The 13,313-nt window shown below is 51.6% G+C and overlaps 1 protein-coding gene across 1 annotated transcript; it reads right to left on the minus strand.

Annotated features, from left to right (window-relative positions):
- Positions 1 to 273: 273 nt before the first annotated feature.
- Positions 274 to 12,096, minus strand: LOC135577730 (olfactory receptor 14J1-like; the record flags this gene model as incomplete). The annotated part of the gene is made up of 2 exons (XM_065047851.1): positions 274 to 516; positions 11,455 to 12,096. Coding segments are annotated over 2 exons (885 nt in total), but the record flags the coding sequence as incomplete, so codon positions are not given.
- Positions 12,097 to 13,313: the final 1,217 nt, after the last annotated feature.

The raw sequence follows: 13,313 nt of genomic DNA on the forward strand, positions 1-13,313 counted from the left end.
CAACTTATACTGGAATCTGGGGTTCTTCTTGCCCAGATGTAAGACTCTACACTTGCCCTTGTTCTATTGCATTACATTTTCCCCGCCCAGCTCTCCAGCCTGTCCAGGTCTCTGATGGCAGCACAGCTCCCGGTGTCACCCACTCCTCCCAGCTTGGTGTCATCAGCAAACTTGCTGACAGTCACTCTATTTCCTCATCCAAGTCACTGATGAATTTATTGAATAGTACTGGCCCCAGCACTGCCCCCTGAGGCACTGCACTAGATCCAGGCCTCAACTGGACTCTGCCCCATTGACCACGACCCTCTGGCTTCTTCCCTTCAGCCAGTTCACAGTACACCTCACTATCCGATCGTCCAGACCACACTCCCCCAGTTTAGCTGTGAGGATGCTGTGGGAGACTGTGTCAAAGTCTTTACTGAAGTCAAGGTAGACCACATCCACTGTTTCGTCACCATGTATCCACATCGTTATGTCTTCATAAAAGTCAATGAGGTTGGTCAAGCACGACTTCCCCTTGGTGAAGCCATGTTGACTGCCCCTAATGACCCTCTTATCCCAGATATGCCTTGAGATGGCACCAAGGAGAAGTCATTCCCTCAGTTTCCCAGGGATGGAGGTGAGGCTGACCGGTCTAGAGTTCGCCAGGTCCTCCTTCTTGCCCTTTTTGAACACTGCAGTGACATTTGCTTCCCTCCAGTCCTCAGGCACCTCTCCCATTTGCCACAACTTAGCAAAGATGATGGAGAGCGGCCCAGCAATGACCTCAGCCAGCTCCCTCAGCACCCGCGGGTGCATCCCATCCAGACCCATGGATTTATGGATTTACCTTCAAGCAGCCTTGCCCACGGGATTTCCCCCAGCAATTACCTGAAAAGGCCAAAGTTTGCCTTGCTGAAATCCAGGGTTGCAATTCTGCTTGCTATCCTGCTCCTGCCACACGAGATCCTGAACTCCACCATCTGATGGTCACTGCAGCCAAGGCAGCCCTCGACCTTTACCGCCTCAACCAGCCCCTCCTTGTTAGTGAGGATGAGGTCCAGCAGCTCCTCTCCTGGTCGGCTCCTCCACCCTTTGCATCAGGAAGTTCCCATGGATGCACTTGCTGAACCTCCTGGGCTGTGTCTGGCTGAGTCGTCCTTCCAGAAACATCAGGGGAGTTCAAACCCCCACGACAGGCAGGGCCTGTGACTGAGGCCGCTCTCAGCTGCTGGAGAGGCCTCGGCAACGACCGCACCCTGAGCTGGTGGGTTGTGATGGACACCCACAGCAGTGTCACCCTAATGCTCCCAGTGCTTCCAGTAATGCTCCCACTGACCCCTCCAGTGCTCCCAGTAATGCTCCCACTCACCCCTCCAGTGCTCCCAGTAACCCCTCCAGTGCTCCCAGTAACCCTCCCACTGACTCCTCCAGTGCTCCCAGTAACCCCTCCAGTGCTCCCAGTAACCCCCACTAACCCCTCTAGTGCTCCCAGTAACCCTCCCACTGACCCTTCCAGTGCTCCCAGTAACCCTCCCACTAACCTCTCCAGTACCCCCAGTAACGCCCACTAACCCCTCCAGTGCCCCCAATAACCTTCCAGTGCTCCCAGTAACCCCCACTAACCCCTCCAGTGCTCCCAGTAACCCTCCCACTGACCCCTCCAGTGCTCCCAGTAACCCTCCCACTAACCCCTACAGTGCTCCCAGTAACCCTCCCATTAATCCCTCCAGTGCTCCCATTAGCCCCCAACTAACCTTTCCAGTGCTCCCAGCAGCCCCCGTTGTTCCCAGTAATTTTCCAAGAACTCCCAGTTAACCCCCAGTGCTCCCACTAACTGTCCTTGTGCTCCCAGCAGGCCCCCACAGTGCTCCCAGTAACCATGTTGTGTTCCCATTAACCCCCCACTAATCGTCCTACTGTTTCCAGTAATCCTCCCAGTAAACCTCCCAGTGCTCTCAGTAAACCTCCCAGTGCTCCCAGCAACCCCCCCAGTGCTCACAGTGAGCCCCAGCAACCCCCTCATTGCTCCCAGTAATCCCCCGCTAGCCCTCCCAGTGATCCCAGTAACCACCTAGTGCTTTCATGTGAGCCCTCAGCAACCCCCACTGTCCCCAGTAACCCCTCCCAGTGCTCCCAGTAACCCCCAACTAACCCCTCCAGTGTTCCCAGCAACCCCCTGTGGGAAACTGCAGCGGGTCTGTGGAATCCTTGACAGAAAATATGAGAGTAGAGATCAGCCTTGAGATATTAAGATTTACCCTTGAGAAGGATGGGAGTAAAGGAGTATCCAGAGAGAGGACAGATGTACCCGTGAGAGAGAAGGGGATAGAAGAATAACATGGACGATAGAAAAATTAACCAATGAGATGTTAGTGCTGTAACTTGTAACCAATGGTGAAAAGACACATGAACTGGTAGAGTTGTATAAAAATGCACTTGTAGCAATAAATGGCATCTATTACTTTCATCTTGAAAGAACTTGGTCCATGTTGTTTGTCCGTCTCAACCGCGACAACCCCCATTGTTCCCAGTAATCCTCCAAAAATTCCCAGTAAACTCTCAGTGCGCCCAGTAACCCTCCCAGTGCTCCCAGAAACCACCTAGTGCTCCCAGTAACCCCCACCAACTGGAACGTTCCCAGTAACCCCCACAATGTTCCCAATAACCCCGCAATAATCCTTCTAATGTTCCCAGTTACACTCCCAATAACCCTCCCAGTAAAGCCCCAGCAACCCCCAATGTTCCCAGTAATCCTGCAAGAACTCCCAGTAAACCCCCAGTGCTCCCAGTAACCCTCCCAGTGTTCCCAGAAACCCCCCACTAAGAAACCTACTGTTCCCAGTAACCTTCCCAGTGCTCCCAGTAACCACATAGTGCTCCCAGTAACTCCCCAGCAACCCCCAGTGTTCCCAGACACCTCCCCAGAGCAGCCAGTGGCCCCCACTAACCCCTCCAGTGCTCACAGCAACCCCCATTGTTCCCAGTAATCCTGCAAGGACTCCCAGTAAAACCCCAGTGTTCCCAGTAGCCCTCCCAGTGCTCCCAGTAACCACCTAGTACTCCCAGTAACACTCAGGCAACCCCACATGCTCCCAGGAACCCTCCCAGTATTCCCAGTACTCCCCCACTAATCTTTCTAGTGTACATAGTAACCCCCACTATCCTCTCCAGTGATCCCAGCAACCCCCATTGTTCCCAGGAAACCTCCAGGAAGTCCCAGTAATCCCCCAGTGCTCCCAGTAAACGTCCCAGTGCTCCCAATACTCCCCCACAAATGTCCATCCTGGGGCCCTGGGCAGCATCCTCTGGGCACTGTGGGGCAGGGGCAGGGTCGGTTGTACACAAGTGGGTCAGCTCTCCACTCGGGTGGGGAGAGCTGCTGGGTGAAGCTGCCGGCCTGGCTCGCACAAGCCAGACAAGACCTTTGCTGGTTATCAGCATCGATGCATCCAGTCTTTTCTGTCACTGAATCCTAGAATCACAAAGTAGTTGGAGTTGGAAGTGACATTCACAGCCCGTCTGGTCCAACTCCCCTCGGCCATCAGGGACATCTTCAGCAGCTCAGGTTGCTCAGAGCCCCATCCAGCCTGGCCTGGGATGTCTCCGGGATGGTTCATCCACCCCCTCTCTGGGAAGCCTGTCCCAGTGTTTTACCACCCCCAGTGTAGAAAATCTCTTCCTCATTTCATTCCTTGACTCTCCCCTCTTCTAGTTTAAACCATCACCCTTTGTCCTGTCGCAACAGCCCCTGCTCAGAAGTCTGTCCCCATTGTTCTTATCAGCCCCTTTTCGGTCCAGAAAGGCTGCAATAAGGTCTCCCAGGAGCCTCTCTTCTCGATCTGAACACCACAACTTTTAAATGGGCAAACTCATGACATTTTAATTTTTCAGTACACTACTGTCACAAAAGCATGAGCACATCTTTTTCTATAGCATTTTATATAGCTTCTATAGTCCCCCGTAGAGCCAAATGTCACCAGTGGTACAAAGTGTCCACAGAGCCAGTTACCAGTGGGATCCCTCAGGGACCAGCACTTGGGCCAACACTGTTGAACGTCTCTATTCTCCCCCTGTATGATGTGACGCAGTGAACCTTCAGCTCCTTAGTGGATGGTGCAAAGCTGGGCAGAGGCCTTGGACAACCTCACCTGGGTCACCCTGCCCTGAGCAGGAAATTGGGACAAGATGATGTTCACACCTGAGTTGCTCTGTGATTCCAGGAATCTTTCCCTTGGAAACGTTTTGGAAGAAGGAAGAGGTGGAGGAACAAGAAAATAAAAATACAGGCAGAGGAGGAGACCTCAAAGGTGTCAAATAAACAGAGCAGTTCTCTGAAGAATGTTTCTCTGCTCAAACTGTTAGCAGGAAATCTGTAACCAGCTCCCCAAACTCCCTGTTCTGCTCATTGGCCCCTGGGATTTACAGCACATTTCTTTACATCAGATTCTGCACTGAAGTTTGCACTGATTGTTACAGCTTCTTCACAGGATTGCTTCATGTTTCCTTAGAGAACTGGATGTAAACAGGCACCGGGGAATTTTTAATTACAGGAAACAAAACATAAAACACAATAGAACTTAATGATGTTTCTCAGTTCTGTGGTTAAATTAAGCAGTTTCCAGCGAGGTCCATTGCCATAATTGAGGAGTTGCCTGTAGGGAGTAGGAGAGCAACTGCTGAATGGCTTGACCTGCCTGAAGCTCCAAGCAGAGTGAGAGCTGAGAGGCTCTGAATGAGCCAAGAGTGAGAGGTGAAGAACCTCTGGGGAGCGATGGAAAGTGCAAATGTCCAGACAGGCTTCTGAAGAGATGAGTTCAGACACGGGGAGCTGGGTAAGGACAGGTGGAAACTCCTGGATGTGCAGGGGATTAAATACACGTAGTGACAGACAGAGTCCTGGCACTGCAAGCACAGGGAAAGGCCAACGTTTCATCTCCCACAGTCCGTACACATTCTGAAAATTCATATTTTGGCAGGATAGAAATTCCACAGACATTTTATTGGAAATTTTGAATTATTTCATCTGATTAAAAAATGGAGTGTGGGGATTTTTGTTCTTTTTGTTGTTGTTGTTGGGTTGGTTTGGTTTTCAGTTTTGAGGGATGTTCTCAGGTTTTCGGGCTGAGCTCCATTGTCCCACTATAAGCACCCAGTGCAAACCTCGAGAGGCCCCGTGTACCTGAGGTGTTTGCCTTGGACTGGCAGGTATCAGACCAGACTGATAGAGCCATGTCACTTCCATCATTTACATCTGGTATTCAAGACTTGTGTGCTTAATTAGAAAACTTTCAGGACTGTAGGTAAAGAGGCAGGTACGTGAAGAGCACTGAGAAGAAGTGATAGAAGAATTATGCAGTTGATATAACAGAATCATAGAATCGTTTCTGGTGAAAGAGACACTCAGGATCATCGAGTTGAACCATAACCTGACTCGAACACTAAACCATCTTCCTTAAGAACCTCGTATAAACTCCTTTTAAACCCCTGCAGGGCTGGTGACTCCACCACTGCCCTGGGCAGCCTGTTCCAATGCCTGACAACCCTTTCCAGGAAGAATTTTTTCCTAATATCCAATCTGAACCTTCCCTGGCACAATTTGAGGCCATTTCCTCTTGTCCTATCACTTGCTAGTCATGAGAAGAGACCAACACCCTCCATGCTCCAAGCTCCTTTCAGGTAGTTGTGGACAGCGAGAAGGTCTCCCCTCAGCCTCCTGTTCTCCAGACTGAACCCACCAGTTCCCTCACCTGCTCCTCATCACACTTGTGCTCCAGACCCTCACCAGCTCCATTCCCTCCTCTGCACTCTCTCTAGTGCCTCAGTGTCCTTCTTATGATGAAGAGCCCAAACCTGAACACAGGATTCAAGATGCGACCTCATTAGCACTGAGAGCAGTGGCACAATCACGCTACTCCTGCTGGCCACACCATTCCTGATACAAGCCAGGATGCTGGTGGCCCTTTTGGCCACCTGGGCATACACAGGCTCATGTTCAGCTGCTGTCGATCAACACCCCCTGATCCCTTTCCAACAGGCAATGTTCCAGCCACTCTTCCCTGAGCCTGGGGTTGTTGTGACCCAAGTGCAGGACCCGGCCCTTGGTCTGGTCAAACCTCATACAAATGGCCTCAGCCCAATGATCCAACGGGTCCAGATCCCTCTGCATGGCCTTCCCACCCTCCAGCAGATCAACACTCCCACCCAACCTGGTGTCATCTGCAAACTTAATGAGGGTGCACTTGATCCCCTCATCCACATCACTGATAAAGCTTAAATAGAACTGAGTCAAATACTGAGCCCTGGGGACACCACTTGTGACCAGACACCAACTGGATTTGGTTCTGTTCACCACAATTCTTTTGGTCCAGCCCTCCATTGCACATATACCCATCCAGGCCACGAGCTGCAGCTTCTCCAGGAGATGCTGTGGGATACGGTGTCAAAGGCTTTACTGCAGTCTAAGGACACAACACGCACAGCCCGTGTGGCGGATTCACTGCCCACGACAGACTTTCCCTCATCTGCTCAGCCGGTCACCTTGTCACAGAAGGAGATCAGGGTGGTCAAGCAGGACCTGCCTTTCATCCAGCCATGCTGATTGGGCCCGATTGCTCGTCTGGTCTGTGTGACCTCACAGTCCTTTCCCAGCCCTGTTCCTGCTGTTGGCCAATCCCCTGCAGAGGCAGAAGTGACCTCACAGTGCCCTCCACAGCCATTGGTTCCTACTGGACTATGAGTTCCTGAGACACAAGTGACCACATGGCATCGTACCCACCATCACCCTCCTTGTGGTCCAGTGTGTGAGCAGATCAAACTGAGCTGCTTTCATCAAATGTATCTGATAGAATTCCTATCAAGGGTTTGAGTGGAGAAACGTTCCTCAGAGGACCTGCTCCATTTACTCTGGGACATTTTACATTTCTGCTTCTGCAACTAATTTTCTTCTTCTTTCTCTGTCTTTTCTGAAATGAAAAGCTCTAGAAGGAACAGATTCATGGAATCCTACAAGAACACTGGTTGGAGGTGACCCTTGAACACCATCTCTGTCCCACTGACCTTTATGGCACCCCAAGGAATAGCTGACGGCATTTGTGCTCACTTGGGTTCATCTCACCACATGCACACACTGGACATGCACATGATGTGTATGTTTACAACTCATCTGCACAATGAAAACATAGACTTTTGACCTAGTATTTCATAGAATCAATGAATGTCCTGAGTTGGAAGGACCCACAGGATCATCGAGTCCAACTCCTGTCCCTGCACAGGACACCCCACAGGTCACCCCGTGTGTCTGAGGACGTTGTCCAGTCTCTTGTTGAACACTGTCAGGTTGGGGCCGTGACACCTCCCTGGGGAGACTGTTCAGTGTCCAGCACCTCTGGGTGAAGAACCTTTTCCTCATGTCCAGCCTAAACCTCCGCTGTCTCATCTTCCTGCTTTTCCCTTGGGGACTGTCATTGGTCACCACAGAGAAGAGATCAGTCCCTTCTCCTCCTTCTCCCCTTGTGAGGAAGCTGTAGCCACCATGAGGTCTCCTTTGAGTCCTTTTTTAAGCTCTGATGCTCAGAAACTCCTTGGTTTGCTTTCTGAAGCAGAAAGGAGAAGCCCTGAGCTCCAGGCAATGGGAAGGGGGATCCTGTCCCTCACACACGGCTCAGGGCTCTTCCTGGGACCGTGGGATGTGGGTGTGCAAGGCCCAGGGAAGGACAACACTGGGACAACAACTTCCAGCTTCCCCATGGGGCTGCAAGGAGGCACCGAGGCCCCAGTGCCATGAGGACAACATGTCTTCTCCTGGGCCTCAGTGGCAGAGACAACTGCCCTGGCCAAGGGAACAGAGACCTGGGTTCTGTGGGTCCCTTCCAGCCTTACAGCGCCCTTTGCCATCTCCACCACAGGCTGTTCTACACGGTGCTACCCCTGCCCCTCTTTCCCTGCAGGCTGCAGACACCCATCTCGCTTCCCCACCTGCTCTCACCCAGCATTTCTGCACCTTCACTGCTGTGTCTGCACCCTCACTGGCTGCTCTTTGGCACACAAACCATGGGCTGATCCAGCTCCCTCTGGGTCACCTCTTGCCCCACAGCACTGCCCTTCCAGTGACATTTCTTACTCCTGATATCCAGTCTCCACTTCCCAATCTGCACTTGGTGGTTTGTTTTTTTTTTCTCTGCTGCTTTTTCCCACTACTTGAGAAAGCTTCACCACCTCAGAAACTGCCCATCAAGCAGAGATCCCAACCTGTTATTCTTCATGTGGTCTTGCACTTGACCAGCGAGAAGTAACCTCACCATGATCTCCTAAATCCCATGAGTGCTCCTGGCCTTTCAGCTTCTGTGATACACACGACCATGTCCCTGCTGCTGTCCCGTCATGTTCTCAGGTGGGATGGATGTGACAACCTGTCTCCAAGATCTCTTCCTGGGTAGGATTTGTCATACTTAGGCTGAGGTTCTTTCCCAGCCATGTCCCTGCTGCTGGGCTGTCACCTCCAGAGACAGAACTGGCCTCACTGTCCCCTTCACAGCCACAGGATTCTGACTGGGTTATGAGTGTCTGAGACACAACTGAACTCATAATACCATAACTATCCATCACCTTTTTTATGGCCCAGAACCCGATCAGATAAAAGTATACTTGTTTTATCAAATTTATCAAATATATTCCCGACTAGAGATTTGAGTTGAAAAACACTCTTCAGAGGAACTGCTGTATTTTTGTTGACAACATTTAGAACTCCTTTTCTGTCTTTTATTCTTTTTATTCTTCCTCTGCCTATTCTGCCTTCAAAATCCTCTCCAAGGGAAAGATTTACTGAATCGCAGAATAACTTCAGGTTTGAAGAAAGCCCTTGTCTCACTTGTCTCACTGTTCTGCTCCAGGCAGGGTTAACCAGGTGAGGCTGTTCAAGGCTTCCTCACAACTCTGCATCATCCACAGAGAAGCTGAATGTGCACTCGTCACATCATACAGATGGAGAATAAAGATGTTTAACAGTGCTGGTCCAAGTGCTGGTCACTGAGCAATGCTACTAGTAACTGGCTGCACGGAGGGCTTTGTACCGCTGATGACATTTGGCTTGATTGTCCAGCCAACTTCCCACCCAGCTTCCAATTCTCCAGCCCAGAGATCACTGATCTGGCTACTAGGACACCAAGGAACACCATGTCTGTGACCCTGCAAAATTCCGGTTATGGTGGCAGGTTGACCAGCCATTAATTCTCCTTCATGCTTTTCATGCAGATGGGTTTGATATCTGCCTTTCCAAAGACCTCGGAAACCCTCTTACCACTTTGTCTTACTTTTGAGAGCACAACCCAGAATCACAGGCAAGGGTGACAGCAGACAGGAGCACTTGCAATGAGCCTGTCCCAGCAGCTGAGATGAATCTCACTGGGACACTGAGGTTTGTTCCTGGAGTCATACACAGAAATGCCAGGGTTCCATCAGGCATCAATATCTCAGCTGGTCTCAGGACTCCTTGTGCACCCAGGGATGCTCAGAGACAGAATCTGTCCCTTTTACACACAGAGGCAGGAGTCACATTGTCCCTCTGGCCTCCCGTTGCCACTCCAAAGGGGTGGGAGACACCTCAGCTATGGTGAGTCACCCTGCTCTGCACTAATCTGAGATGTCCCACATCATGAGGAATGGACACGGGGAGCTCAATTAAGGAAGCACAACCCAGTGCTGCATTCAGGCAGTTTCCCGTGGGGTGTTACTTCCAACAGGAAGTGACCTCAGGACCTTGTGTGTGCCACAAGTTTTCATGGAACCCCAAGGAACAGTTGATGATGTTTGTGCTCACTCGTGTTCATGTCACACAGTATCACAGTATCACAGTATCACAGTATGTTTGGGATTGGAAGGAACCTCATAAGATCATCCAGTCCAATCCCCCTGCTGGAGCAGGAACGCCCAGGTGAGGTCGCACAGGAAGGTGTCCAGGCGGGTTTTGAATGTCTGCACAGAAGGAGACTCCACAACCCCCCTGGGCAGCCTGGGCCAGGCTCTGCCACCCTCACTGAGAAGAAGTTTTTTCTCAAATTTAAGCGGAACCTCTTGTGTTCCAGCTTGATCCCATTACCCCTTGTCCTATCATTGTTTGCCACCGAGAAGAGCCTGGCTCCATCCTCCTGACACTCACCCTTTATATATTTATATAACATCAATAAGGTCACCCCTCAGTCTCCTCTTCTCCAAACTAAAGAGACCCAGCTCCCTCAGCCTTTCTTCATAAGGGAGATGCTCCACTCCCTTAATCATCTTCGTTGCCCTACGCTGGACCCTCTCCAGCAGTCCCCTGTCGTTCTGGAACTGAGGGGCCCAGAACTGGACACAATATTCCAGATGTGGTCTCACCAGGGCGGAGTAGAGGGGAAGGAGGACCTCTCTTGATCTACTAACCACCCCTCTCCTAATACACCCCAGGATGCCATTGGCCTTCCTGGCCACAAGGGCCCAGTGCTGGCTCATGGTCATGTCACCCCACATACATGATGTGCGTGCTCACATCTCATCTGTACAAAGCAAACCCAGACTGCTGAACTACTCATTCATTGTCCATCCATGGAGGGAAGAACAACCTCTGTGGGTGAGAGGACAGTGCTGCAAATGGAGGTTGTGAGGGGCCCGTCCATGATGATTGACCTGAGGCTCCTTCCATGGGGTGTCCAGTGCACAGGGGCACAGCCCAGCCCCTGCTCTGCTGGTCCTGCAGGTCTCTGTCAGGAGCCTGGCTGTGAGAGGACACTGCTGTGTGCCAGCCCTGCACACACACACTGCTCAGCTGTACTCTGGTGTTTAATCTGTGGGTGACTTTTGTAGGAATATGATTGAGAGAAACTTTGCAAGAAGATCTAAACCATCATGCACTGCCCTGAGGAGATCACCTTTCTATCTGGAAAGGCTGTTGTGAGGCCAGCTCTGTCACAGCAGTGCCCATTGCCTGTCCCTGCCTGCGCTCACAGCACTGACACACAGCAGGACGGTGACCAAGCTGCCAGAGCACTCAGGCCTTGCACCAACACCAGGGATGAGAAGGAGAGTGTGGGAGTGGAACCAGAACAGCTCTGGAAGAACAAGCGCTGCTGCTCCCTGGCAGGGCTGCCAGGATGGACTCTTTTCCCTTCCACCCATGTACACAGGAACTGTCCCTGCAACTCCAAAAGGCCTTTATTTTGTTTAAATACACACAGATCATAGCTTCTCATTTACACAGCCAGTGGTTATAAAATAAAGGCAGACAGTGATTTAGAAAGGGGATGACAACATTATCACAACAAAACCAATGTCAACAACAACAGAAAATAGAGATGAGAGGCTGAACCTGTAACTAGTTACATTAAAACTGCTAAGTAGAAGCAGATGGGCAATTTATTGCTTCAGAAAACACTAAGATATGAGTTTCCACACAGCATCCTTGAGCTCCTGGTTCCTCATGCTGTAAATGAGGGGGTTCACTGCTGGAGGAACCACTGAGTACAGAACAGACACCACCAGGTTCAGGGATGGGGAAGAGATGGATGAGGGTTTCAGGTGGGCAAACATGGCAGTGCTGACAAACAGGGAGACCACGGCCAGGTGAGGGAGGCAGGTGGAAAAGGCTTTGTGCCGTCCCTGCTCAGAGGGGATCCTCAGCACGGCCCTCAAGATCTGCACATAGGACAGGATGATGAACACAAAACACATGAAAACTAAACAGGCACTAAACACAAGAAGCCCAAGTTCCCTGAGGTAGGAGTGTGAGCAGGAGAGCTTGAGGATCTGGGGGATTTCACAGAAGAACTGGCCCAGGGCATTGCCCTTGCACAGGGGCAGTGAAAATGTATCGGTCGTGTGCAGCAGAGAATAGAGGAACCCAGTGGCCCAGGCAGCTGCTGCCATGTGGACACAAGCTCTGCTGCCCAGGAGGGTCCCGTAGTGCAGGGGTTTGCAGATGGCAACGTAGCGGTCGTAGGACATGACGGTGAGGAGATAAAACTCTGCTGAAGCTAAAAAGACAAACAGAAAGAGTTGTGTAGCACACCCTGCATAGGAAATGACCCTGGTATCCCACAGAGAGTTGGCCATGGACTTGGGGACAGTAGTTGAGATGGAGCCCAGGTCGAGGAGGGCGAGGTTGAGCAGGAAGAAGTACATGGGGGTGTGGAGGTGCTGGTCCCAGGCTATGGTGGTGATGATGAGGCCGTTGCCCAGGAGGGCAGCCAGGTAGATGCCCAGGAAGAGCCAGAAGTGCAGGAGCTGCAGCTCCCGTGTGTCTGTGAACGGCAGGAGGAGGAACTGGGTGATGGAGCTGCTGTTGGACATTTGCATCCTCGGACAGGAGGCACTGTCATAGGAGGAAAAACTGTTACAAGTTAGGTGAGACTTTTTCAAGTACAATGAAAACTATTTTGCAAAGACGCTCCACCTATCACAGACAGAGACTCTTCTTTGTACAGGGCATATTCCTTCAGCTCCATGGCCAGAGCCTTGTTTGATGCCTCTGCCTGCGGGCTCTTCATAAATCAATCCGCCTCTACAGAACTGAGCAGGGACAGGGATCAGTCCTGGTGTTCAGCTTTCTAAGGTGAAACCACTTGTAATGCAGAAAGGCCTGTCAGCATCTGCACTGCCAATGCTATGGGATGGGAAGTGTCCAGGCAGTTTAAGAGTTCTATGTTTTTTACATTTGCTCCCCATTTCCCCTGTTGAGTGTTCTTGTGTTTATTTCTGCTGCACTCAGGGAGAACAGAGCGAGTCCTGCGAGACCAGAGGATGCCTGTGGGTCAGTGCAGAGTGAGGGCGGCTGCTCTGTCCCTCTGTATTGCTCCAGCTGCCCTGGGCTGGCACCTTTCTGAGATGGAGACTGATCACACTCCCATGTTACCCTGAAAAGCCACCAGGCACAGCTGAGAGCAGAGGGAGCCACCTGAGACCATGACAGGTCTCATCCTTTCCTAAGGTCTCAGCACCCAACGTTTAGTCCAGGACACACACAGCTCATTCCCCAGCCCCACAGACTGCATTGCCCACAGCCCACAGGTCAGAGCAAAGCTGGGACACGTGTGCCCATGGACACACCTGCAGGAAAGGACCCACAAGCTCAGGCTGTGACTCTGCAGCTGAAACTGCCATCCCCAGAGAGCCTGACAGCAAGAACAAGATCCCAACAGCAGTGACCCAGAGCAGGGGAGCAAGAAGGAGAATGCGGTGAGGGTGGGTGTGAGAGAGGCCAGGGCAGAGGCAGCCGGGCACTCAGACAGCGTCACCCTTCCCCAGCTGTGCAGCACCTCCCAGACACCAACACTGCCGGGCAGCTGCTCTCAGCCCCTGTGCTCTGC

The sequence above is a fragment of the Columba livia genome, unplaced genomic scaffold (assembly GCF_036013475.1).
Source record: "Columba livia isolate bColLiv1 breed racing homer unplaced genomic scaffold, bColLiv1.pat.W.v2 Scaffold_135, whole genome shotgun sequence".
NCBI classification, from domain to species: Eukaryota; Metazoa; Chordata; class Aves; order Columbiformes; family Columbidae; genus Columba; species Columba livia.